This window comes from Bubalus bubalis, chromosome 3 (assembly GCF_019923935.1).
Source record: "Bubalus bubalis isolate 160015118507 breed Murrah chromosome 3, NDDB_SH_1, whole genome shotgun sequence".
Classification (NCBI taxonomy): domain Eukaryota; kingdom Metazoa; phylum Chordata; class Mammalia; order Artiodactyla; family Bovidae; genus Bubalus; species Bubalus bubalis.
Window position 1 is genome coordinate 155,907,238 of NC_059159.1, and position 27,755 is coordinate 155,934,992.

Below are 27,755 nucleotides of genomic sequence, written 5' to 3' on the forward strand. Positions count from 1 at the left end.
TGCTCATTCCTAGTGCTGGTGGTTTCTGAAGCAGTTTATACTATTTGGTTCGACTGTGAACCAGTATCCTTGCAGGGTTATGTTTGGCGGTGGGCCTGAGCTGTGGGCATGGCTTTCCTTCTCCCACACACCACACTCCCCTGACGTCTTTTTGGCAGCCCCTCCCCCCTCTGTGCACCCCTGATGATGGGCCTGAGCCCAGCCCCCCTGTTACCATGGAGCCCCTTGTGACTGAGTGGGTTTCAGGTTCTGGCTCCTGGGAGACATGCTGGAGGCAGAGCCTTCGTGCCATTTCTTCTAGAGACAGCAGTGCTGATGGTCATAGTGTGAGAGCGGTGTGTGTGAGAGTGGTGTGTGAGAGCGGGTGTGTGAGAGTGGTGTGTGAGAGCGGTGTGTGAGAGCGGTGTGTGAGAGTGGTGTGTGAGAGTGGTGTGTGAGAGTGGGTGTGTGAGAGTGGTGTGTGAGAGCGGGGTGTGAGAGTGGTGTGTGAGAGTGGTGTGTGAGAGTGGTGTGTGAGAGTGGTGTGTGAGAGCGGTGTGTGAGAGTGGTGTGTGAGAGCGGTGTGTGAGAGTGGTGTGTGAGAGTGGTGTCTGAGAGTGGTGAGTGTGAGAGCAGTGGTTGTAGTGTGAATAGCGGTGGCCGTAGTGTGAGATCGGTGGTGATAGCTCCGGTGCTGAGCTATCTAACCGTGAAACAGCAGTTGCCCCCGAGTGGGGGACTGCCCCCATCCGCGAGGATGGGTCGCAGAAGGGCCCGCCTATGGGCACTTTTCCAGCGCTGCAACCCCAAGGCAAAAGCCAAGACAAGGAAGACCTCGGCCTCGGCCCAAGTTCTGGAAGCGGAGCGGACTGACGTGAGAACAGCTGGGGGCTGGGCCCGTGGGATTGTCCCTTACCCAGTGAAGCATTGGGGCTGTGTTTCATTTTGTTAGCATGGTTGTGGGCCCTGCCGGGGGTCCCTGCCAGCCAGGGCGTTTTGGTCTTCTGGGCAAGATCGACCCCAGCAGGTTGACCTTGTAAGTGGTTGTGCAGGTGCTGCGTGGAGGATGGCCGGGGGCCCCACCAGAAGGGAAACGCTGGCTGGAGAAGTCACTGGGGCACGTGGATTGAGCTATAGAGTCAGTCCTTGAAGCAGAAAGGCTAAGCCCCTTATCGTCTCCCATCTTACAAAGCACAGAACAGTGTGTCCAGTATTTTAATGATGGCTACCTACTGCTTACATGTATAACATACACCCTCATAGTTCACATGTCTACTACATGCCTCTTACAAGTGTTGGGCAGTGTTCTAGGTGCTGAATGCTCAGTGTGTAGTAGGGGATATGCAGCCCAGGATTTTTTTATGTGTGTGAAGAAAAATAGAAGAATGAAAGATGCCGTGTGGTTCAGTTTGAGCAAGTTCACCACGTAGATGGCACCGTGTGCACGAAAATTGTGATAAAATACATAAAACATGAATTTAACCCTTTAACCAGTTTATTGAATGACTGTGTGACTTCAGTGGGGTCAGGCTAACAGATGGCTGTGGGGTGCCATCAGCCTTTTTCCCAGAGGAACACTCCAAAGCCTGGTGGCCTTGTAGATCTTCCCTTTCTTCTGCCCTGTCCCCAGTGGTTCTAGGTCACTGGTCTGTGTGTCGTTTAAGAACCTCTTTGTCCAGTTTGTTGTTAGGTTTATGTTTAGGAAAGTTTCTCAGACTTCCCTGGGTCTTGAGAAGGCAGGCTTGGATTCCGGGTTCTCCCCTGCCGCGTGCCTGCCAGGTCGAGGTGGAGGCTAAAGGCTGGTCTGAGTTGTGGTGGTCTGTGTGGTCTTGGGGTCAGCGGACCCCTCTTCTCCGGAGGGGCAGGGAGACCCTCTGTGTGGAGGCTGGAGAGACTTGACAGGGTCAGTCTTCAGTCTCGCTCTCTTTTTAATTTGTGTTTGCATTTAGTTACTTACTCATTTAACTGTTTTCTAGGAGTTGGCATCACCTACCGAAGAAGTCAGTGCATGCCGAGAGCAGCTTCTAGCAAGAGGAAAAGAGATTGCCGAGATGAGAGCTGAAAGGAACAACACCAGGGTCAGTAGGGGGATTCTCACGTGTGGACAGTTGCCCCACGGGGGTCACCACTGGGTTCCGTGTTGCTGTCTTTAAACTCTGTCTGGTTTTCAAGTCATTTTTCACATCTTCCCACTGAGCAGACCGGGGTGGATCAGATCGGGGTTCTCATACTTTGCTTCAAATTGATGATGAGAGCTAATATAATTTTAGTACATTTGAGGGGGGAGTTCTCTTAACTTACATTTTTGTCCATGCTACAGTGTGTGTGAGGTCTTAGTTCCCCGACCAGGGATTAAAACTCAGGACCCCTGCAGAAGTGTGGAGTCTTAACTACTAGGCCACTGGGGAAGTCCACTCTAACTTTCGACTGAACTGGCGGGATTGCGACTTGCCTTAGCATGGTTTCGGTGTTAGCATGAGGCTGAGAGGAGTTATCGGCCCTGAATTCAAGTATGAGGTTGAAGGTGCTCCTTTGGCCCCGCCCTGCAGCTGCTGCTGGAGCACCTGGAATGCCTGGTTTCACGCTATGTGCCGTCCCTCCGGATGACGATGGGAAAGCAGCAGGCGCAGTCCCCGGCCGGCATGAGCAGCGAGGTGGAGGTGCTCACGGCCCTGAAATCACTGTTTGAGTACCACAAGGCCCTGGACGAGAAGGTACCCGCCACCCGGCCGTCCTGGATTTGGACACTTGCTGCCTTGTTAGGTGGATGATGCATGTATTTATGTAACTGGTTGACTTTTGAGCTTCTTGAATTCTTGTAAATACATTTTTTCTGTAAGAAGTCAGAATGTTATATGGTTAAAAAGTGTTGCCTGTGTACATGCTCAGTCATGTCCAAGTCTTTGCGACCCTGTGGACTGTAGCCCACCAGGCTCCTCTCTCCCTGGGACTTCCCAGGCAAGAATACTGGAGTGGGTGGCCATCTTCTACTCCAGGGGATCTTCCCGACCCAAGGATAGAACCTGCCCTCTTGCATTGGCAGGCGGATTCTTTACCACTGATCCACCTGGGAAGCCCCAGGTAAAAAGTATTAGTTGGCATAAATGTCTCAAGATTTATTATATTCTGTATATCAATTTGCAATTAAAAACTAGGTAATAGGATTATTTTAGGAACTTCTTTTTTCCTCTCTAACTTAGAATTTAAAGCTGTTAATAAGCAGATTTTCTTGACGTTAAGATCAATGAGATGTATTAAATGTCTTCTGTTACAGTAGCCGTGTTAAATTAGGGTGAGTGTACACTAAGACGTGCACTAACATATATACACACTTCAACACACAGTGACTCGGCCCCTTTTATTTCAGTTGAGAGCGATTACGAGGAGCACTTGAAAGGTGTAGTTTGTTAGAAGAAGAATTAGGTGCCACACATAAAGAGATAAGTTTGATCAGTCATCGTGTAGTTTCCGTGAAGGGTTTGTCATTTGTATCCTTTCATTTAAAAGAAGTATGAAGGCTGTAGTGGACATCAGATGTTATTTATCTTTCTGATTGAGGACCCTCCCACTTGGGTTATTTTAATGACTAGTAACCTAGACTTGTGGCTCAGAGCTGCAGGATCTCTTAAGTACCCCTTTGTCCAGTAGAAGACAAATTCTGACTCTAGTCACCTGGTTCTCTTTGGGATGGATAGCATCACCATGTATTTTCTTTTTATGCTGTATTTCAGTTTTGAGTTGAGTTTTTCCAAATGGAGTTTTGCTGTCTTGACTTATTTCTTTATTGTGATTCAAACTTTTGGTTTTAGCTGATGATTCTTAAAGAGAAGAAAAACCCGGAAAAGATACTGATGGACGGGGTGCTTGATGTAAATCCCAAGCAAGAAAACATGCCAAGCGCCGATGGAAAGGCAAGTCCCCGGTCCCACTCGATCTGGTTCTCGTCTTACCATCCAGTCTGTGCAGGGCTGTTGGGACCTCTCACCAAAGCACCATGTAGTTCTGTGAGACTGTGGCAGTCGTGTGAGCTCCAGAGCACAGAAGGCAGTTTTGACCTCACCGGTTGCCCGGAAGTGCTGTGTTCCCTGCCTCCCAAAACAAGGCTGTCTAAGGCTTCCTTTCCCCCTTAGAGAACCCGCGACGGCTCTCTGGCTCGGGTGATCCAGCTCCAGGAAATCATAAACAACCAATTGCGGGAGAGCCAGATGAAGGAGCTCCTGAGCCAGATGGAGGAGCTTCTGGCAGCCCTCTCTGCCCAGGTGACAGAGATGGAGGAGGACCTGGACACGGCCAGGAAGGACCTCCTCAAGTCCGAGGAAGTAAACGTGAAACTAGAGCGGGACCTGCGCGAAGTGAGTGACGGTGGACGTGTCTGTTGTCCTGAGGTGGAATGTGGGTCCCTTGTTCTCCCGGTGGTCTCAGCCTGGGGATGGCTGCGTGAGCAAGAGCAGAGCTCTGGCGAGACCGCAACTGGCTGCCTCCCCACCTCTGCGTCGAGGTCTCGGGGTAGAAGAGGCCTGGTCCAGGCGGTCCGTTGGCAGTGGACCAACATAAGGGCAGCCCTAGCGCTGTGCTGCACCCTGGGTGTGGGCTGCTCATTTCTACAAGTTCTAGGGGGCCTAGTGTGTTCCTTTTTAAAAAGTTCATTCATCCATTCATTCATTGATGTGAGTATAGTTGCTTTACACTGCTGTGTCAATTTCTGCTGTACAGCAAAGTGAATCAATCATAAATATACACATATATATACACACACACACACATCTCCTTTTTTAGATTTCCTACCCATTAACTTCACCACAGAGCACTGAGTAGAGTTCCCTGTGCTGTACAGTAGGTCCTTACTCATTGTTGACTTTATGCATAGTATCAGTAGTGTATATGTGTCAACCCCAGTCTCCCAGTTCATCCCCCTACCTGCCTGTTGAATGTATTCCCGATGATGCTGAAATTTCCTTCTGATTCACTCAGGCGAGTCTGGTGACGTCTGTGGAGCCCGTTCTCTCGGAGAGATGGGAGCATGCTGTGTGGGCTCTGCTGAGGCAGCTTGCCTGGCCATCTTCTCTAGTTTCTGAGGTTCCGCTCCTTGAAGGGATGTGTGACAGTGACACGGCGGTCAGACAAGACGAGTGGCATTTGCTCACCCTCAGATCCTCAGGCCCGTGCTGTGTAACCATGTAGAATCATGATGCTTCTGGTGGTCATGTCTGCGGGTATCATGATTTATGAGAAACTACCTAACAGTCATTGTGAAAACAGAAGAGTGCTGGGGGCTCAGGCCTCCTCCTCAGCTTTCCTTTGTACACAGGCAGACAGCCCACCCTGCCCCACCCCTCCACCGTGAGACCGTCTCAGAGAGAACCCCTCCAACATGTTTTCCAGCAGGTGGACTTGTTTAGTAGCTTGGTGTGAGTAATTCTGTGTGAGAACTCAAAACAGAAATATTTGCACATCTTTGTATAACCTGTTCACATTACTCTTTGGCAATAGGAGGAGATTAGGTGGCAGAGTTTAATATGTAGAGAATTCTGGAAAAAGCGTTTGTAGAACCTTTCACTTTTAATGTCAGGACAACATTGGTTACTTAGTGACTACGGAGGGACCTGAAATGGAGTTTGAGCTGGCGGACAGGAGCTGCACCGGCAGCAAGTTCTGGTCCTGGTGTGAGCGTTTCACACATGTGGTGTAACTCTGCTTTAGAAGAACTAGGCTTGAGAAGGCTGCTTCCAGTTGTGTTACACTTTGACTTGTGTTTCCACTCATTGATATTCTTACTTTAATTTTGAGGAAATTGCATGAGATTTTTCCCACTTTACCTGAGGAAATGAACCTCAGAGCTCCCTGTTGGATCTGTTGAAGGTCCCTCCCTGTTCTGGGTCAAGCACGCCTGTATGGTGTAGGAGACAGAGGTCCTCGTTTCATGCCAGATCCCTTCCCTCCTGGAATTCTTGCAATGACAGGGTAGTTTAGTGTACTTTTTGTTTGCTGTTTGGGTTTATTATGTAGAAAAGAAGCTTGGTAAATCGAGTGGCCAGACAGACATTAAGACAGATGGGTGCCATCGTGGCAAATGTGACATTTGAGGTACGCGCGATTTTGCTCACGTCTAAGAAAACTGCCATGTCTAGGAGTTTACTTTTGAGGATGCTAATTTTGTGTTTGATTTGAAACTTAGGATTTAGTCCAGCTTTTTTACTCTTAAGTGTGCTGGAGTATTCCATGATAATGACTTACTTTTCTCCTCTGTAATGCCCGGTGTAGGCCATGGCCCAGAAGGAGGACATGGAGAAGAGAATCACTACACTTGAGAAACGCTACCTCGCCGCACAGCGCAAAGCCTCCTCTGTGCATGACCTTGATGATAAACCTGAAAATGAAATCGCAAATAAGGATTCTCTGCATCGACAGGTAATGGCCTTTACTGACCTGTGTCTGACTTTTATAGTAGTGAATACTGAGGAAGGAAGGTAAAGACCTTTTCATGTGACTCCCATGTTGGAAATCAAGTCCCAGTGTAAAGTTCTTATGACCCGAAAATACTGTGCTCAAAAGTGTGGATGTACATCATGATAAATCAACTGTACTGAAAAGAAATACAATGTTTAAAAACTGAGGGTGACTGCAACTTACAGGTTTGAATGGTTTGGGATTTGGTTTAACCATTTTGTGGAATTCCACTCCTGACTCTTTTGTTTTACTTGACTTGAATCTGTTGGCTTGTTAGCATTTTTCCTGAAAGAGCAGAGAGCAGCAGGGAACTTCAGGGCAGCTGGCTGCCTGTTGGGAACTGGGGTCACTGTGACAAAAGGCAGGGTTAGAGCTCCAGTCTGATTAGGGTGTGTACTTCCTATGGTTTGGTGAGCTTTACTCGCTCCTGTTCCCGTGTGGTCTCAGATAATCAGGACTTACCCAGGAAAACCAAATCTGGCTTCTCCAAAACAAAGTGAGTCAGTCTGGTGTGTGACAAAGTGTATCATTGGCCCCACCACAAAAATAAAATCCTAGAAAGCCATTGAAATTTATGATGTGGAATGCTAATTAAGAGCATTATGATATACAAAATAATGGCTGTAAAAGGCAGATCAGGAAATACTACGTACCATATGCTGTTGTTTTCTGAGGGTTTTAAAGCATATCATATTGTTTATGTATGTACATAGAGGAATACGCACACAGAAAACATAAGAAAGCTGCTTAGAAACAAATGCTAACCTCTCAGGAACCCGAGCGTATAGATAACTTAATTTTTTTTCTTTTTCAAACAAGAATCTAAATGTTCTACATTGAAAGTTTTTCAGAGTAAGAAGATCTGTTAAAAGAATAATCGTGCATTTACAAATATTAGTTGACTGGCATTTCACCAGGCACACTCTGATCAGGTCTGTTTCAGAGGAGATGAAAGACATGTTTTGGCTTACAAGCCTGTGGCAATCTGTAGTCGGTAGGGTTCCCTTCAAATGATGATTCTGGTGATGTTTTAAGAAGGGTCAGTACTGAACCCTTATTCCCTTAACTTGTCAATAAGAATGAATATGCTTGTACAGAAAACTGATCTTCTTTAATATATAAGAACTTTTTTTTTTTTAAAGACTTCTTTGTGGACGTTTCAGATCAGATCAGATCAGATCAGTGCTCAGTCGTGTCCAACTCTTTGCGACCCCATGAATCGCAGCACGCCAGGCCTCCCTGTCCATCACCAACTCCCAGAGTTCACTCAGACTCATGTCCATCGAGTCAGTGATGCCATCCAGCCATCTCATCCTCTGTCGTCCCCTTCTCCTCTTGCCCCCAGTCCCTCCCAGCATCAGAGTCTTTTCCAATGAGTCAGCTCTCCGCGTGAGGTGGCCAAAGTACTGGAATTTCAGCTTTAGCATCATTCCTTCCAAAGAAGTCCCAGGGCTAATCTCCTTTAGAATGGACTGGTTGGATCTCCTTGCAGTCCAAGGGACTCTCAAGAGTCTTCTCCAACACCACAGTTCAAAAGCATCAATTCTTTGGCGCTCAGCTTTCTTCACAGTCCAAGTCACATCCATACATGACCACAGGAAAAACCATAGCCTTGACTAGACGGACCTTTGTTGGCAAAGTAATGTCTCTGCTTTTGAATATGCTATCTAGGTTGGTCATAACTTTCCTTCCAAGGAGTAAGCGTCTTTTAATTTCATGGCTGCAGTCACCATCTGCAGTGATTTTGGAGCCCAGAAAAATAAAGTCTGACACTGTTTCCACTGTTTCCCCATCTATCTGCCATGAAGTGATGGGACCAGATGCCATGATCTTCATTTTCTGAATGTTGAGCTTTAAGCCAACTTTTTCACTCTCCACTTTCACCTTCATCAAGAGGCTTTTTAGTTCCTCTTCACTTTCTGCCATAAGGGTGGTGTCATCTGCATATCTGAGGTTATTGATATTTCTCCCGGCAATCTTGATTCCAGCTTGTGTTTCTTCCAGTCCAGCGTTTCTCATGATGTACTCTGCATATAAGTTAAATAAACAGGGTGACAGTATACAGCCTTGATGTACTCCTTTTCCTATTTGGAACCAGTCTGTTGTTCCATGTCCAGTTCTAACTGTTGCTTCCTGACCTGCATACAAATTTCTGAAGAGGCAGATCAGGTGGTCTGGTATTCCCATCTCTTTCAGAATTTTCCACAGTTTATTGTGATCCACACAGTCAAAGCCTTTGGCATAGTTAAAAGAGCAGAAATAGATGTTTTTCTGGAACTCTCTTGCTTTTTCCATGATCCATCGGATGTTGACAATTTGATCTCTGGTTCCTCTGCCTTTTCTAAAACCAGCTTGAACATCAGGAAGTTCACGGTTCACATATTGCTGAAGCCTGGCTTAGGGAATTTTAAGCATTACTTTACTAGCATGTGAGATGAGTGCAATTGTGCGGTAGTTTGAGCTTTCTTTGGCATTGCCTTTCTTTGGGATTGGAATGAAAACTGACCTTTTCCAGTTCTGTGGCCACTGCTGAGTTTTCCAAATTTGCTGGCATATTGAGTGCAGCACTTTCACAGCATCATCTTTCAGGATTTGGAATAGCTCAACTGGAATTCCAGCACCTCCACTAGCTTTGTTCGTAGTGATGCTTTCTCAGGCCCACTTGACTTCACATTCCAGGATGTCTAGCTCTAGGTCAGTGATCACACCATCGTGATTATCTGGGTCATGAAGATCGTTTTTGTACAGTTCTGTGTATTCTTGTCATCTCTTCTTAATATCTTCTGCTTCTGTTAGGTCCATACCATTTCTGTCCTTTATCGAGCCCATCTTTGCATGCAATGTTCCTTTGGTATCTCTGATTTTCTTGAAGAGATCTCTAGTCTTTCCCATTCTGTTGTTTTCCTCTATTTCTTTGCATTGATCGCTGAAGAAGGCTTTCTTATCTCTTCTTGCTATTCTTTGGAACTCTGCATTCAGATGTTTATATCTTTCCTTTTCTCCTTTGCTTTTCGCTTCTCTCCTTTTCACAGCTATTTGTAAGGCCTCCCCAGACAGCCATTTTGCTTTTTTGCATTTCTTTTCCATGGAGATGGTCTTGATCCCTGTCTCCTGTACAATGTCACGAACCTCATTCCATAGCTCATCAGGCACTCTGTCTATCAGATCTAGGCCCTTAAATCTATTTCTCACTTCCACTGTATAATCATAAGGGATTTGATTTAGGTCATACCTGAATGGTCTAGTGGTTTTCCCTACTTTCTTCAATTTAAGTCTGAATTTGGCAATAAGGAGTTCATGGTCTGAGCCACAGTCAGCTCCTGGTCTTGTTTTTGCTGACTGTATAGAGCTTCTTCATCTTTGGCTGCAAAGAATATAATCAGTCTGATTTTGGTGTTGACCATCTGGTGATGTCCATGTGTAGAGTCTTCTCCTGTGTTGTTGGAAGAGGGTGTTTGTTATGACCAGTGCATTTTCTTGGCAAAACTCTATTAGTCTTTGCCCTGCTTCATTCCGTATTCCAAGGCCAAATTTGCCTGTTACTCCAGGTGTTTCTTGACTTCCTACTTTTGCATTCCAGTCCCCTGTAATGAAAAGGACATCTTTTTTGGGTGTTAGTTCTAAAAGGTCTTGTAGGTTTTCATAGAACCGTTCAACTTCATCTTCTTCAGCGTTACTGGTTGGGGCATAGACTTGGATTACTGTGATACTGAATGGTTTGCCTTGGAAACGAACAGAAATCATTCTGTCGTTTTTGAGATTGCATCCAAGTACTGCATTTCGGACTCTTTTGTTGACCATGATGGCCACTCCATTTCTTCTGAGGGATTCTTGCCCGCAGTAGTAGATATAATGGTCATCTGAGTTAAATTCACCCATTCCAGTCCTTTTCAGTTCGCTGATTCCTAGAATGTCGACATTCACTCTTGCCATCTCTTGTTTGACCACTTCCAATTTGCCTTGATTCATGGACCTGACATTCCAGGTTCCTATGCAATATTGCTCTTTACAGCATCGGAACTTGTGGGGACGTTTAGGAAAAGCAAATACTCTGGCAGGAGGTGTTCTGCCCACTGAGACCAAGCCCAGGAACAGAGAGAAAAATTACCGTGACGCTGCTTCCGAAACAGAACTAATCCAGTAGACACGTGCATTTAGGTTTTGTCTCAGCTTACTAAAAACGGCAGCGGCTACACCACTTGGCCCGTTTGGATGCTCTGCTCTCCCTTTGTAGGAGGAGGATAAAAAGCGACCGTTGCAGGAGCACCTGGAGCTGGAGGAGCAGAAGCTGCAGCAGACGCTGCCCAGGGCGGAGACGCTGCCAGAAGGGGAGGCTGAGCTGGCTCAGCGGGTGGCCGCGCTCTCCAAGGTGCTGCTCTGGCTCCCTGGGGGGCGGGCGGGGAAGGGCCTGTTCCATGCTGTCCCACCGTGCCCCTCCCCGTGCTGCTCAGTCCACAAAGGAGCGCAGACGCGGGGAGCGTGCTGCCCGGCTGAGATAGGAGCACGCCCTGAGTGTCAGACAGTCCCCGCTCCCGTGTCATCCCTCCGTTAATTTCCCTCCAGCTTTGTCCTGTGTTCTGAGTGTCCCCAGGACGCTTCAGCTCCAAGTCACTGCTGCTCAGAGTTCAGTCAGCACCTCAAAGCCTAGCAGGATAGAGAGCTAGAAAAATCCCATTCTCGTTTAAGAGATGGCCAAAATAGCTCTGTAATGAACACAGTTTTAAGTCTTGATTCATACATTGTTGAGTAAGTCACAGCGGGGCACGGTGCAGACCCGGGGCCCCACTCCCAGCTTGCAGTCCCCGGGAGCCCGCGGGTGAGAGGCCGCGTCCCGGAGACGTGGCGCTGCTGGGGGCATGGTCCCCACAGCCCGCCAGCCACCCCGTCCTTCTGGTGGGCAAGGTGTGGCCCCGCACTGCTGGTGGGTACTGGCTGGGCATGGAGAGGTGGGCCTGTGCTGGTGCGGCTGTCCGGAGCGTTGCCCGGAGCTCAGTGAGTGGCTGAGGGGCCTGCCATTCGCGGGAGGCCGGTGGTGCCGGGTGCTCCCAAACCCTCCCAGAGCAGGGTCACTAACAGCCGCCAGGGGGCACCCTTCTGCCTGTGATCTTCCTCTCAAGGGGTGGTTTCTTCTCTCCCCTGACATCTCTGCTGTCTGTCCCCGGTCGGCCTTGTAGTCTGAACTTTGGTCTTCCGGAAGCTCTGTCACTAAGGAGGCTAAACTGTTGGAACTGACCTCCCAGCTTAGGAAGGTAGAACGTGTGCTCTTGTGCGTCCCGTGCTTGCCACTGCCCTGCCCGCGCTGGCTCGCCACAGGCAGTCTGAGGAGGCTGTGCAGTGGCCGCGGGTGCGGGGCCCGGGGCGGGGGCGAGCACGTCTCCTCTCACGAGCCGGTCACCAGCACCCTCCGTCAGCCACGTGTCACACGCGAAGCCGCGCTGGCTGCGTGAGCAGGCGAGCGGGCGTGCCCCCCGCGAACCCGGAGCCAGTGGTCTGCACAGAGCATAGCCCGCTTGCCACCCCTGCGGTCACAGCCCGCGTGTCGTCAGGACAGGGTCGTTGCGAGCGGAGCTGACGCTTTTCTTGGCCGACAGGTGGAAGAGAGACACCGTAACATCAAGGAGAGGCTGCGCCAGATGGAGGCCCAACTGGAGGAGAACAAGAAGGAGCTGCTGTGGGTGCGTGTGCTGATGGGGAGGCCGCGTCCGGGCCAGAGACGTGGCTTGGGCGGGGGCCAGTTCTGCTGTCTCTGCCGCTCAGGTCTCTGCCGTCGAGTGTGTGTGTGTAGCCCTGTCTGCTGATCCAGGCACCCAACCTCGGGAGCAGGGCCAGATGTGGTCACCCGTAGGTGGTGGGCAGGGGCCAGGGGGTCCCCACGTTCAAAGAGGCTGCTTGTTGCTCTGACCAGCCAGGCCGGGGAGCTGCTCGGGATACAGTTGGACCTTATGAATGCCCCTCAGACAGACCTGAGGGTGCCAGCCCGAGGCCCATGGTGCCCAGGTGTGGAGGTGCTTGCCTCGGACGTGGCGCTAGAGTCCCACATGCCCAACTACTGGTCCAGACATGGTGTGTGTGTATAGGATGGCTGCTCCTAGGCAGGAGGAGAACCGTAGTTCCGCTGGAACAGAAGGCCCGTCAGGAAGGGTGATGGTGGGGGCTCGCATCAGAGAGTCCTGAGAGAGGTTTCCCAGAAGGGTTGGCCACACAGTGATGCAGACCATTCAGGAAATGGAGTGGGGATCCCAGGTCCAGCCTCAAGTGTCAGTACTGTCCCCACCATACCTGTGTTCTTGGGCCTGACTGCAGAGCCTCACACGCGGGCTCCCGGGGGGCTGTGGTTCTGACTCCCATCATGAGACCTGCAGTGAGGCTCCCTCCCTGCTTAGGCAGAGAGGACAAGGTCTCCTGATCGGGGGTGCACTTCCTTACTTTCAGAACTGCTATTCAGAGGCTGTTGAGATTGGGATGCTGTTTATGACTAAGCCAATTCAAAGTCAATTTTTGTTTTGCTTTAAAAATATTTGAATGCCGATGCCTTATTGGGGAAGCTGTGACAGGTTTTATTTCCGTGGGCTCAAAAAGGGGTGGCCCAGCCCTGGGGAGGGGTCGTGACACAGACAGAGGGCGAGGGTACTGCCCATGGGGGACAGGGAGCCGGCAAGCCAGCACCTCGAGGCTGCCCCTTGGTTGCTTTGAGGTCATATCTGGGAAATCAAGGCAGGACCTGGGAGAGAGTGGGGCAGGGGGGAGAGACTTGTGGAGAGAAGGGTGTGAGGTGTGAGAGCGGGAGGGTGGCATGGGGCCCAGCAGGCACTCTCCCGTGCGTCTCAGATGACAGAGCCGACCTCGCGGTGTGAGGGGCCATCCCCAGAACAGCCCGAGGGCCTGTGCCCCGAGAGGAGAGCCACGGGGGTGCTGGCCCTCCCGTCCCCTGGCTGCCCCTGCTCGCTCCTGTCTGTGTGTGTTCAGACCAGCGTGGGAAACGGAGGGCTGGGAACCCGCGAGGACGGCACTCCCCGGTGAACTAGTACCAGTGATAACCTCTGAGGGGGGACCCAGCGGCTGCGGAGCTGAAGGATTTTTTTCTAATTTTCCTTCAGCGTGGCTGATGGAAGCATGGATGTATTTTTTTACTTTTCGGTTTTTGTCTCTGACTCCATCAGCCCACCCTTGTGAATAACCTCATAGGATTGCCTTCCGTCCACACTAAGACCTGAGTGTCACCAGGCCATCTAGGAACTGGAGTCTCCTCCTGCCCGTTTCTTCAGTACTGCTCGCTTAAGAGATGGCAGTGTCTCATAAGCATGGCCCATGTGTCCAAAGTCAGGGCTTCCATGTAAAATTGTGTTCAGTTCCTGATAGACTTGAGCTGCCCAGAATGTCGCTGACGAGACGTGGTCCTGTCGTGCCCAGGTGCAGCCCCTGAAGGATCAGGACCGGGAGCACGGGCAGCAAGCCAGCGTGCTAGCCAACGTGGCCCAGGCGTTCGAGAGTGACGAGGGAGTGTATGACGGCGAGGGTGACGGGGTCACCCTCTTCAGCTCGGCCTCTCTGCTGTCGCCCAGCGGGCAGGCCGATGCCGAGACTCTGGCCATGATGATTCAGGAGCAGCTGGCCAAGATCAACGAAGAGATCCGGTGGGTGCGCCTGAGCCCAACTCCCCGGAAACTCGGTTCCTCTGAGGAGCTGTCTTCTGCTTAGAGAAGTCTGAGTGTTCCTTAGTAAGAAAACGGACTTCAGGTCTGCTTCCAGAAGTTTCAGTTCTGAGCTTGCCCTTGATTATAGAGCTCAGTCAGCCAGGGCATTCTGTCCACAGTGTGGTGTCGGCACTCTGCGGGGGCGGGTGTTGTGGGGTGTCCCCCTCTCAGCTCTGGGCCCCAAGGTGGGTGAGGTGCCGAGGCGGTGTCTCCTGCGGCCCGTGCATCCTCCGGCACTGAGGGTTCGCCCTCGTGTGTCCCTCGGAGCCTCCCACGTTCTGGTGAAAAGCCACCTGGAACAGAAAAGCTGGGGTTCTGGGATTGGCAAATTCCCACTCAGATCTGCATTTCCTTTTTAACTTAATCTTTAACTTTAACTTAAAAAGTGTGAAGATTGGCTTGTTGTAAGATAGTGATATGTTACTGTATGTTACTCTCAGGACATGTGTTTGAGTTTTTCTCATCTCATCAGTATATTTAAAATGTTTTCTTTAGACACAGTCTTGGCAGTTCTAACAGTTTACAAAACAGGATAGAACCCAAAGGCCTGCCTCGTGGTGAGCAGGGGGCCTTGGGTCTGGGTGCAGCCGTGTGGCTGGGGGCCCCGAGGCCTGCCTGGTGCCACACCCGCGCACCTGTGCCTCCCGTCCCGAGTCCACGTTCAGAGTGGCCGCAGGCCGGTGACCCTGCACAGGACCTGGCAGAGCTGCTGCTCAGATTGTTCTTGTCCCGTCAGCCCTGGCCGAGGTGCCCGTTCCTGCCGGTCGAGTGCGGGGGCTCGGGCAAAAGGCAGGGGTGAACGGCACAGCCAGCAAACGCAGATGGTGCCGCCTGCACTTTTGATGCCGAGACAGACTGCCTTATGGGCCGTGTTTGAGCCACAGACAAGCTCAGAAAGACTGTCTTTCCCCATCCCCGTAGGAAATTTGGAACGGTTATATATTAATATTTTTGTTTTTACAGCAAGTGGTCAGGTAAAAGTGATTTTTTCCTTATGCAACAAGTTGACATGATGTAAATGGTAAACTCTGTCCATCAACTTGTCAACAGTGAAAAACGTTCAAGATGTATAAGTAGAAGTGAAACTTGAGAGTTTACTACCTGTAAGGATCTTGTATTTTAATTTGGAAACCATTTGCATAATCATGCATTTAACCTGTATATAAAATCATCCACGACACATTAGGGGAGAAGAGCAGTAACTGTGAATTCTAGGTTAATGCAGCACATTGACATGAATCCAGAAACTCACACAAAGCTGGTGGAGAACTTCATCAAGTGATGCGTTTGTACATATACAACCTTAAAAAAAAATTAAAAGATCAACTCAGCACTTCATCTGGTCTGGAGACTCGTGTTTAGAAACTCCAGCTTGCTCATGAATAGCTGTTTTGGTTATACAGAGTTCCGGATTCCCAATGGAAAAGACTTGAGGCACTGACGTGCATCTCTGCCCTGAGAGCAGGGAAGGTAAAGGTTGTCAACTTCAGGTATCTCCTCACATGGAGAGAGTCGCCACCCAGACCCCATCAGAATGTTAGATAGAGTAAATAAGTCAAATCAAACGTGAATGATCAGGGACCACTTTGTAAGACTCAATGATAAGTTATTCTAAGTTTGAGAATATTCCAAAGAGGGAGAGTTGAACCTTTTTGCTGAGATGTTAATTGAGCAACTGTTGGTGGAATTTGCTAATCGTGACACAGAATGCAAGCCCAAATTTGTTGTCCAGACACATGCCTCTGCTGACAAAGGCAGGTGATGATTTTATTCTATTTTAGGTTGATCCAAGAAAAGGCCGAGGGGATTGAGAGCAGGGTGGGCAAGAGGAGCCCAAGTAACCTTCGTCGTTTTAAAACCTTGAATTCCCTCAACCTGAATCCCGCCTCCTCGCATGCCAGCTCCTTCCCGCCCAGCAGAGGGCGCTCCAAGCCCCGAAGGAGGCGGCACAGCCCTGCACGGAAGGTAGACAAGCTGGGCATCATGACTCTGGTATGTGTCGGCCTCCTCCATGCCGCGTCCCTCCCCGAGCACACTATTTTTCTTTTCTTTGTTTGTTTTTTCTCTTTTTACCCAGAAGAAAATCAGGTACATTTGCTACGCTCAGAGGTCTAAGATTTTTAAAACTGCCTAGTCTTTCATCGGGCTTCCCTAGTGGCTCAGACGGTAAAGCATCTGTCTGCAATGCAGGAGACCCGGGTATGATCCCTGGGTTGGGAAGATCCCCTGGAGAAGGAAATGGCAGCCCACTCCAGTATCCTTGCCTGGAAAATCCCATGGACCGCGGAGCCTGGTAGGCCACTGTCCATGGGGTCGCCAAGAGTCGGACACAACTGAGCAAGATCATTCCATAATCGCACAGCGACAAATTAGTCTTGATATTTGGACCACCGGCTTAGCACGTCATCATGAACTCAGCCAGAGCCTGCCTCTGTAACGTTGGGCCTGGCCTGTGCTGGGCACAGCAGCTGCAGGAAGTTGCTGTTCTCAGGGAGCAGACCGCTTCGTGAGAGTAACCGTAGGCAGCTCTCACGGCGTGTGGAAACCGGGCAGCACATTTCCCACTGGGGATGCCTGGCTGCAGGGTGCAGGGCGTGCGGCGGGAACCAAACCAGGAATCTAAACTGGTCTGCTTGCTGATGGGCCTGGCCGTGCGCTCAGGCCAGCTCTGCGTGTGAAACCAGGTTAAAAGCCCGGTGCCCCAGGGCCCCAGGGAAGAGGTCGGGCTTCTTCACTCTTCCGAGTCTGAAAACGGGATGACGACCTAGGGCTTTTGGTGACAGAGTGTGCGGCTCTGAAGCACGTGTCCCAGCTTTCTTCCCTGCTTGCTTAGGTTTTGTGAGTGCATTGCTGTTTACCCATGAAATCAGGTTCACAACACTCTGCTTTGTCACTGCACTTGTATTGTCCCTTTTTTGGTGTTCCACCCACTTCATGTTAGCTGCATTGTTAGTCAGCATATCATTAAATTAAGTGTGAATCATTGTAGCGGCATGTGAAGTGGTAACTAGTCCATTGTGTGGTCTTTGGAGACACTGTTTTTCTAATTTGCATCATTGGCTAATTAGTTGATATTTAAAATTCTTTGACGATTTCTCTGTGGTTTCATGCTTGATTTCCTTCCGAGTATTTGTAAAAGAACAGTTGTGTATATTTTGTCCTGTTGTTGGAGTTCTCTGACGGTGCGTCTGCTTTCATCATTGGTTTTGATTTCCTGGCTCATCCTGTTGTCTGCTTAGTGGTTGTCAATTCAGAGCCCAGCTTCCCACCACTGCCCCCCCTCGCCCCCGAGGCTGTAGTTCACCCATCCATCTCCCCTTCCCCGTCCTCCCACCTGCTCAGGTCATAGCAGTGCTGTGGGTGCACTTAGTCGGGTTTGTGCTTTGTCTTCATGTCTCATTAAATGGTGTTTTTCCCCCAGAGCAGTAAGTTTGAATTAGCCTATCACTATGCAGTTACAAGCATAATGTAGATGGATCCTCAACTACATATCATGTGTAATTCATAAATGAGATTATCCTTACCTATAGAAATGATCTTCTTAAGTGTAGAATTAATGGACTTTTGACACAATATCCTTTCTATGTTGGTGCTTGTATTTAAGACTATAAATCTCATCAGCTTTTGCACAGTTAATGTCTCTACTAGACTCTCTAAAAAACTATCTTCTCTGGTGAATAAAATGTAAAGACTGCACCTGCTATTATGCTAGCTTCCATTCTTACATATTTTCACAGGGAACCTGCTTTAATACATTTATTTTGAGAAATTTTAAATCAAATTCTAGGTAAGCATTTTCCATTAATATCCAATAGGTGGTTAGATTTGTTCAGTGTTAAAATAGGTATTATGGTAACTTCCTCATCAGTTAAATCACTATTTTAAAGTATAACATCTTTTTTATTAAGAGAAACTAACGTATAGAGAAGTTTGGCTGAGAAGAGACAACTGTTAAGGCCCTTTATTGTAGAGAATGCTGTGCTTTAATAAATCATGATGTTGTAATAGAATTGTATCTTCCTGAGTAATAATTTATAGTGTTTAGTAAATCTTGAATAGCTTATTTAATTTCTGTGGTCAAAAAAAATGTTCTGTTTCCAGTTACACGTTCTCTAAATCGTCATCTCACTTCTATGTTTGCCATCATTTTTGCTATACTGTGTTTGTCTATGCTGATTCTTGAAGTTTTAGCTTCAAAGTCACAATAAATCTGGTTTCTCTTCCTTTCTTTGCATGCATCTATCAGCCTAGTGATTTAAGGAAGCATTGTTGAAAGGTAAACTATTTAGCATGCCTTTGTTTCTCTGTGAAGTATTAGAGAGTCCTTATCATTTTATGTGAATGAACACTGTGTGGTTATGTACTGGTGAAGAATTGACATTTTAATGGAAGTAATGAAACCCACCCACCACTTAAAATATGTTGATGGTTCTGTTGGAAATAGGTCATTCGTTGGGACGATTGTAACAGTTTGCCTATATCCCACTTGTTTGCCTTCTAATCATCTCATGCTTATTTATAGTAGACATAGTATTATTTATTATTTTTAAATTTTTCTTTACTTATTTTTTTGGCTATGCTGCACAGCTTATGGGATCTTAGTTCCCCAACCAGGGATCAGACCAGTGTCCCGGCAGTGAAAATGCCAAGTCCTAATGTCTGGACTACCATGGAATCTCCGCTTAGAGTTTTTTTTAAAACAAATGACTGACTCAGAGCCATAGATGTTAGATTTGGAGGAAGCCAATTTAATGATGGTGGGTAGCAGTGTGCAGGAGACTCTGTGCGCCAGGCACCGTGTCAAATGCTTTCCGAGTCTGTCATGTAATCCCGCAGACACCCAGGTGAGGTCCAGGCTGCTGTTATCCCCATTCAGCAGACATGGACACTGAGGCTTAGAGAGGCCGGGCACCGTGCCCAGGCTCGCACACCCAGTAGCAACTGTATAAGTGAGACCTGTCTGGACCCCGAAGGGGTTAATCTGTTCCCCACACTGTTGCCACCACTGTCTTTCCTGTCTTCAGACCCAGGACCAGCGGAAAAGCTGGGAGTCCAGGCGAGATCATTTTTTTTAATTAGTTTATTTTTTAATTGAAGGGTAATTGCTTTACAGAACTTTGTTCTTTTCTGTCAAACCTCAACATGAACCATCCATAGGTACAGATACATCCCTTCCCTTTTGAACCTCCCTCCCATCTCCCTCCCCATCCCACCCCTCTAGGTTGAAACAATCAGTTCTTAGTGAAGACCTAGGACGGAGGAGCCTGGTAGGCTGCAGTCCATGGGGTCGCTACGAGCCGGACACGACTGAGCGATTTCACTTTCACTTTTCACTTTCATGCATTGCAGAAGGAAATGGCAACCCACTCCAGTGTTCTTGCCTGGAGAATCCCAGGGACGGGGGAGCCTGGTGGGCTGCCGTCTGTGGGGTCACACAGAGTCGGACACGACTGAAGTGACTTAGCAGCAGCAGTTTACTTTATGTAAACCACAGTGAGCAAATTACACTCAAACTGCAAGCACTTCAGTGTGTAGCCCCCAGTCTGTATGTTACTGAGAAATACAAGCCAGACACATGGTGTTCGCATGGAGGGGTTAGGTACCTTTTCTGTACTTCACTTGCTGTCATGGGTTCAGTAACCTGCATCATCACTAAACATGATCTTGGGTGGTGGTACAAGCTGTTTCCTTTTCTCCTTCAAACAGAAAGGTCTGGACGGCTTTGCTGAGAGGTTTCTTACTCTTGCTAGTAGTGCTCCTGAGCAGCATCTGGCGATGAACACAGTCCTTTCATCAGGGCAGTTCATGCCATGCAGGGTTCACAGTGCTGGCGTGGCTCCGCTGTCCTGCCTGTCGGGGCCATCTGGTCGCTGGATGCAAAGGAGGGCGGAGCCTGGCTGCAGGGAGGCTCCTGGCCAGGATCTCTGCACTCAGTAGGGTGCTCTCGCTGCCCCATGGCCCTGCTTCTCTTGAACAAGACAGTCCTTTAAGATGGCATTAAGCTAGAACAACACATTTTTTTGTACTTGGCGGATAGCATCGCTAATATGTTTTCAAATAAGTTTCTGGTTATAATGTAAAGCCTGTGTGATTGCCTTTTTTGACACAGTCTATCGTTAGCCAGTTTTACACTTACCTCACTCCCTCAGCTGCCACCTATACCAGAAGAGGTACAAGATGACAAGACCGCCATCAAATGTGAAGCCTCGACCCCCGCCTTGCTGCGGTTCCTTCGGCTAGACCGGCTGGACAGGGGGTCACCGCACAGAGCCAGCTACGAGGACATCAGGGACGCCCGCAAGTAAGGGGCCTGTGCGCCTCGTCGTTAGTCTCAGGAGCCCTGCGCCTCTTGTCTTCAAAGAGTTGCAAGGATGATTGTAAAGGAATCCCACTGGATTCGGTGCCTGTGTTTAGTGGTGAACTTCAGGTGCCGGGGTAGAAGAGTTCAGTGACCTCAGTGATTTTAAAAAACATCCGTCTCTATGTGTTGACTCCTGTGGGAGATTTCTTCCTGCTCTTGCTAGAGGTCTGCCCAGCCTGGGACGCATTCCTGATGGTTATGGCTCCGTGCCTCTCGGATTTGTTCTTGAGGGTCCCTCCCTTTTTCTCAGGGGTCTCCTCTCAGGAGACTGTCTGTCACCTCCTGTGACTGACCCTGTCCTCATTCAGACCCCCACCTGCTGAGCTCCCGTCGTGAGCCAGGCAGCACTCGATGGAGGGCACATGTGGTCACCTGACCTGCAGCCCTGCGCACGGTGACCGTCACTCTCCTGCCACGGCCGGGGATGGTCACCCTGTGAGAGGCGGGGGGAACTGCCCAGAGCAGGGGAGCTCGCCTTCTCTGGGAGGGTCGTCACCTGCCAAGCAGCGACCCTGAGGGAGGGTTGGAGGGCCCTCTGCACCAGCTCGTCTGGAGTGAAGCCCTCCTCAGGGGAGAGCTCCAGGCAGAGAATCTCAGCTTCCCAGGGCCGTTGTTTGTGGCCGGAAGCCTGCATTGCTCGTGTGGAGTGTGGTTGGTGAAGGAGACTCCACTGTCTGCTGTGAGGTTGAGGCACGGGTGTTGCTGGGTGGCCAGTTCTATCAGTAGGTCTTGTGGAGGGGTGTGTGTTTGCACAAGGGCACCGGTTAAAGGTTGTTTTCTCTCCCCAAAGCTCGACAGGCTCTCAAGACAGCCCCGGGGGCAACCCCAGCAGCAGCCAGGACTCGCTGCAGAAAGCCCCAAAGAAGAAGGGCATCAAGTCCTCCATCGGTCGTTTGTTTGGCAAGAAGGAGAAGGGCCGGCCTGGACACCCCGGCAAGGAGGCGCTAGGACCAGGTGGGTGCCTCACCGTTCAGAGGGAGGAGGGTCTGCATGCATGTCTCTTCTGTGTCTCCCCCACTGTCCCCATGAGGCTCCTGTCACTCACGCTGGGTGTCCTCCTGGGAGGAGCAGAGGAGGCGTCTGTCTTCTTTAGGGTCCGAGATGATTGGATCAGTTGATGAATGGATGTGTGGATGGATGGATGGATTAGTGAGTGGATGGATGGATGAACAGATGGCTAGCCAGATGGGTGGATGAACAGAGCACGGAATGAATATTGCAGATGTTTATACTGCAGTGCTAGAAACATACTCTACGAAATGGATTGAGTAGGAGCTGGGCAATGAGTGTTTCCTGCAGAACAGTGACAAGTGTTTGGAAACGGCCTAAGGGCTCATCAGTGAGGGGTGAGGTAAAATCTGTGGACACCCCACAAGGAACAGCACCCTCTTCTTCCTGCCACTTTCCCCATCCCCAGGAGCTCATCATGGGTTCTGCCCATGCCCCCTACTCCATCCCACAGCCACACAGGTCCTCCTGGCGTCTCCTCATCACACAGTGTTATCAGGCCCCCATCTCACTCGGCTTCATCTCCTGAAGGACAGGGTATGTTCCTGCCTCTTCAGCCAGAGATTTGTTGAGTGTCTTGTTTGTGCTGGGTGTGGGATGTATAGGGGTAAGTAAAACAGATATGGTCTGGAGCACAGTTAAGTGAGAAGAGAGAAAAAGCAGATTATTAAATGCTCTCCTTATTATTAATAAATATGACGCTGAGATGGATGGTGCATTGATTATATACCAGATGCTGTGTGTGCCCCTTACCAAACAGGTGCTGCCACCTCCCTATTTACAGAGGAGGAGACAGTGATGGTCATGCGGTTAGGGAGTGGTGAGGGCAGGTTCACACCCATGCAGTGTGACCATGCACTTTGCCGAGCCCCAGCCACCTCTCTGGTGGATGCAACAGGAATGAGATGGTTCTATGGCATCACTGATTCGATGGACATGAGTTTGAGCAAACTCCAGGAGATAGTGAATTACAGGAAAGCCTGGAGTGCTGCAGTCCGCGGAGTGGCAAAGAGTCGGACACAACTGAGCGACTGAACTAAAACCTGAGTGTGTGCTGAACTGCTTCAGTCGTGTCTGACTCTCTGTGACCCCAGGGACTGTAGCCCACTAGCTCCTCTGTCCATGGGATTCTCCAGGCAAGAAGACGAGTGGGTTGCCATGCCCTCCTCCAGGGGAATCAAACCCCATCTCTTGTTATCTCTTGCAGTGGCAGGCAGGATCTTTACCGCTAGAACCACCTGGAAAGCCCCAGTGAACGCTGACAACTAGGAAATGCAGAAAATAAGGGCTGCTCCTAAGTTAAACTGGAAGAGCAGCAAGCACAGATCGTAAAGAGGAAAACACACGATGACCGACAACAGTGCTGACAGAAACAAGCAGGGATGCGTTCACCCACATCAAGAAAATGTGCCCTTCGGAAGAGGAGCCCTTGGAGGGACAGTTGGAACCGGAATGAAAACCGAGGCCATGGTCAGCAGTGCCCACTCACACGGCCCGAGTGAGCTTTCTGCGTCCCCAGAGCTGCTGGTGGTACCATCTGGGCGCTGAGGCCGGGCAACGTCCCCGAGTGAGCTAAGGCATCCCTGCTCTCCTTCCAGTGCTGCTGCGGGGCCCTCTGTGGGCGGCCACCCTCATCCCCTGCTCTGCCACCCGCTGGGGCCCGACTGTTCCCCTGGGATCCTTTCAGCCCTTGAGCTTGTGTGTTCCCAGCCCTCTGCCACACCAGACCGGGACTCAACTCAGGACTTGGGCTTGAGATATCGAGGAGACCGTGAATCTGGAAGGACACAGCCCTGGGGCCCTCGAGTGACCACGTGAGAGAGCTGGAGAGCAAAGCCCCCTCGGGGAGGAAGCAGAGCTTTGAAACGTGCCCACACCCACCGCTGCTTCCGGCACAAGTGCCTCTTCTTTGCCTCACCTTGGCCTGAAACAGACCCCAGCTGCTACTGTTGTTCCGCAGGTGATTCCTAAAGATGCACCTCCTGCAAGAGCTATCGTCCTGCTGCTCTGGGGCTGCCTAAGTGTGCTCAGGAGTGTCCGACAAGTGGGGCTGCCACGCCTGATGCTGGGGAAGGGCCTGATGCTGGGGGAGGACCTGATGCTGGAGGAGGGCCCTGATGCTGGGGCAGGAACGTCTGATGCTGGAGGAGGGCCTGATGCTGGACTATGGGCCTGGTCCTGGGGGAGGACCTGATGCTGTAGGAGGGCCCTGATGCTGGGGCAGGAACATCTGATGCTGGACTAGGGTCTGATTCTGGGGGAGGCCCTGATGCTGGACTAAGGCCTGATGCTGGGGGAGGTCCTGATCCTGGACTAGGGCCTGATGCTGGGGGCAAACGTCTAATGCTGGTGGGAGGTGTGATGATGGTGGGCAGCCTGCTCCCAGATGTACACAGAGTTGATTATAAATATGAGAAATCTTTTTTTCATACTTTCCTGACCACCTTGCTATGTTCTTTTTTTCTGAAGCATAATTGCTGTGCAATATCGATTTGATTTCTGCCATACATCAACATGAATTAGCCATAGGTGTACATATATCCCCTCCCTCTTGAATCTCCCTCCCACCTCCCTTTGCTACATTCTTGTTTCTATGGATATATGAATAATAAAGACTGTTGACTAAAATAACATAAAAAGCTCCCACACACAAGCATGCACACGCACACTCCCTAGTGCATCATTCGGGTCCGCGTCAGGGTTGCCCTCGGCCACCCCGCCCTGGGATCCACGGTGAGCCTTGACACCTGCACTTTGTTCCCACCCTCGGCCCGCTGCCCACGCCTCAGCAGCAGAGGGGCCCTGTCCCCACAGATGCTGAAGTGATGAAGCCTCTTGTCTCCGGAGCCAAGGGTACGAACACCTAGTCGGTCGTCCTTTGGGGACACCTATACTTCCGCCTTCTAGCCTTTCCATTGTATCCATCCGTTTCTCTTAACAGAATGTCCGTGTGATGACACGGGCTCCCATTACCAGCTCTGGTCTGTTCTCATTGAGAGTACAGCTTACCCTCGGCACTCTCTATTGGCAGCGGGAAATTTTGCTCCAGTACTTTATTGAAGCAGTGAGTGCAGTGAAGTCGCTCAGTCGTGTCCGACTCTTTGCCACCCCGTGGACTGTAGCCCGCCAGGCTCCTCTGTCCATGGGATTCTCCAGACAAGAATGCTGGAGTGGGTTGCCATTTCCTTCTTTAGGGGATCTTCCCAACCCAGGGACCGAACACGGGTCTCCGGCATTGCAGGCAGACGCTTCATCCTCTGAGCCACCAGGGAAGCTCTGACTTTATTGAAAGAAAGCAATAAATAATACTGTGATAAAAATAGTTCAAAAGTAGACTGGACATACTTTGTCACATATTCAGGAAGATCACAAAAGATTAATAGAAAAACAGAATGGTAACAATGAATTGTACAAGGAAATTAAAGGCAGAACCCACATGTAGAGAGACATGCTGTCTCTGTCTACCGAGATATCAGCTGCATAAGGCAGCATCATCTGAACGCATCTCTTACTAGCTTTTTTAATGTGCTGCCGAAAAAGTAAAAGTTACCTTTGCTACTTAAACTATCCAAAATGGCTATGTCATCAAAATCTAAAAATGTACCCCTAGGTCCATTCTTTAAACATGTTTACAAACAGATGTAAAGAGATGATTTACATAAGAAAAACAAGGCCTTTGTCAGAGCTGCACTCTGCTGTCTGTCTGTCTGGGATGTGGCGCCCTCAGTGTTCAGCTCGATGGCTCCGCAGCGGGTGCAGGGCACCGCGGTTGGTCCTCGAAGAGTCTCACTGGAGGCGAGGGATCCAGGTCCACAGAGACTAGGTTACAGGAGAGATTTTCATAGTCGTCTTCTAGTCATCCTTTCAGCCCAAATTTCATTAGAAGCTCACATTTAACACCCAGTACTTTTAAATCGCTTCACACTGCAGACAAAAAGCATGTCTTCCTAGAAAAAAAAGTACAGTTTAAGTCAGTCGTTAAAATACAACAATTGGTTGAAATTAAGTTCGCTCATTTCAGAGTGATTGTTGGACAGCTTGGTTACATTCTGGAAGGATAATGCACACCGTGTCATGATGATTTTACAATCGCAGTAAAACCCCTTCTCTCATGGTTTAACATTTAAAAATTAAACAAGAATAATTACAAGAAATGCATCATTTACAAAAGCCCTATATTTGTTCATAGGATTTATACAGACAAGCATTACAGTACATTCATTTGAAAGACTAAAATCAGGTATCAGAACATGAACTGATCTGAAAGGAGATTCATAGCCCGGATATACAAGAAAAAGTAAGTATATAAATGAAGTCATAAGTTTACATAAATATAAGAAACATTAAATTTTAAAATATTTTCTCTGTGGTATTCATGAATTTTTCACTAATTAAAAACTCTGTAATAAAATATCTTAGGGTCCATATAACAAGTATTAACAGATTAAAGATTGCATTGAGTTCAAAATGTAGTCTTTGTCGTATTCTGGACGCTGTATAATCGCCTGCAGAATTAGTGCAGGTAAACTGGAAACAAACAGACGAGTCAGTCCAGGGACGGCGGCTGGTGCCGGAGCCCCTGCCCCTTCAGACACCCCACCCCCACCCCATTCTGGGCTTCAGCTGCTTTGAGAATCCAGAGAAACACGAAGGACCAAGCAGATCAAGGAGAGAACTCTGTGGCTGACTTTATTCTGACATATAGCTAAAAGCTGCTGGTAAAAAAACTTACAACTCAATCCAGCTTTCCAGCTGAGCCGTGAACAGGACAGAGCAGACAGCCTCGTGCTCTCAGAGCGGCTGGAGCAGGGCTGGGCTCCCGGGCTGGACCCACCAGAGGACCACCCAGAGCAGCACCTGCAAGGGACGGTGGCCCCTCAGCGGCAGCCGACCCCCAAATGCTGGTGCACTTCAGTGTTAAACACTGGCCTCCGGACGGAGAGGCCCAGGGCAGGGCAGCCTCGTGAACCCTGATGCTCTGGGCCCTGTGCCCTCTGAGAACGTGCACGCAGGGCGTGGCCAGCAGCACTGCTGCTGTGGGAGGGACACCCGTGTGCATGGACGCGAGGGAGACTCGGGCCGTGCTCTGACTACTCCGGCGGCAGCCAGGTGCCAAGGTCATGTTCTCTGCTGCTGAGGGCTCTCCCGGGCTGACCTCCGGAGACCCGCTGACCCTCCAGTCCTAGGGTGTCGCCTCCATGCCCTTGCGGGACCAGGCCAGCCTGTACTCACCCCGAAACTCAGCAGGAGTAAGTCCTGACTGTAGCAGAATCCAGCCTCTGCGTTCCCGCCACGCTTCCTGGTCCCAAGAGTGCGGGAGGAAGCGTGCAAACACAGACTGCGGGTAGTCGTGGAACGTCACATGGGGCACAAGGACACTCACACTCACACCCGCAGCAGCGCCCACTCCTACTGAGGGTCTGGGGAAACTTTTAGAGGGTGGATGAGGCGGAGAGAGCGAGCCTGGGGGCTGTCACGTGGGGGTCCCTGCCACCTGGGGGGGCGGGGTGGTCACACTAGAGCAGCACCGGCACATTCGATGACAGAAACGCCGTCATGGGGACAGCTACTCCACGTGACCAGCTAGCTGCCAGTCTCTCCTGAGACCTCCAGATTCACAGAGCTCCAGATTCACATATTCGACACAGTCTATTGTTACCCAGTTTTACACTTACCTCATTCCCTCAGCTGCCAGCTTTACGGGAAGAGGTACGAGATGACAAGACCACCATCAAATGTGAAACCTCGACCCCCACCTCTCTGCGGTCCCTTCGGCTGGACCGGCTGCAGACGGGGTGCTGTGCACGGCCAGCCACGGGGACCTGAGGGACGCCCGCAAGTAAGGAGCCTGTGCGCCTCGTCGTCAGTTTCAGGAGCCCTGTGCCTCTTGAAAGTGATGGTAGCATAATTTTAAAGGAATCCCAGTGGATTTGGTGCCTGTGTCTAGGGGTGTGTGTGTGCGTGTGTGTGTTTTCTGGTAGGCAGGTTTCTCTGGATCTGGTGTTAAGGTGGATGTCTAACTCTGTGTGTGTGTGCGCACATGCACAAGTGGGTTGTTCTTTGCTCTGTTGCTACACGTGGCAAACTCTAGGAGGTTCTGGTGGCTTCATAGGGAACAATTCAAAGTACGAAGATTTTCTGACCACAGAGGATAATCTTAGTTCTGTCAGTCAACCAGAGACAACATTGACTCAGGGAAAATGCCTTATCTATAAAACGTGAAAAAATGTTTTAGTATTCCAGAAAAAAAATCACTTGAATATAGT

At 49.8% G+C, this 27,755-nt stretch overlaps 1 protein-coding gene across 1 annotated transcript; it reads left to right on the forward strand.

Moving 5' to 3' along the window:
* The first annotated feature begins 531 nt into the window (after window positions 1-531).
* On the forward strand, window positions 532-23,934 carry LOC112582852 (liprin-alpha-1). Its single transcript, XM_044940130.2, has 13 exons — window positions 532-853; window positions 1,956-2,057; window positions 2,529-2,693; window positions 3,789-3,890; window positions 4,110-4,331; window positions 6,241-6,387; window positions 10,661-10,795; window positions 12,018-12,101; window positions 13,837-14,060; window positions 15,902-16,112; window positions 20,270-20,421; window positions 21,272-21,435; window positions 22,697-23,934. Exons 1-13 carry the CDS (start codon window positions 737-739, stop codon window positions 22,756-22,758), a joined length of 1,887 nt encoding a protein of 628 aa, XP_044796065.2. The 5' UTR covers window positions 532-736; the 3' UTR covers window positions 22,759-23,934.
* Window positions 23,935-27,755: the final 3,821 nt, after the last annotated feature.

Excerpts from the sequence above, each read along its gene's own strand:
- LOC112582852 (XM_044940130.2), top strand. The coding sequence starts at position 737 with ATGGGTCGCAGAAGGGCCCGCCTATGGGCACTTTTCCAGCGCTGCAAC. Across the intron at positions 2,058-2,528 it reads CTGAAAGGAACAACACCAGG|CTGCTGCTGGAGCACCTGGA; the intron begins GTCAGTAGGGGG and ends CCCGCCCTGCAG. Across the intron at positions 12,102-13,836 it reads ACAAGAAGGAGCTGCTGTGG|GTGCAGCCCCTGAAGGATCA; the intron begins GTGCGTGTGCTG and ends TGTCGTGCCCAG.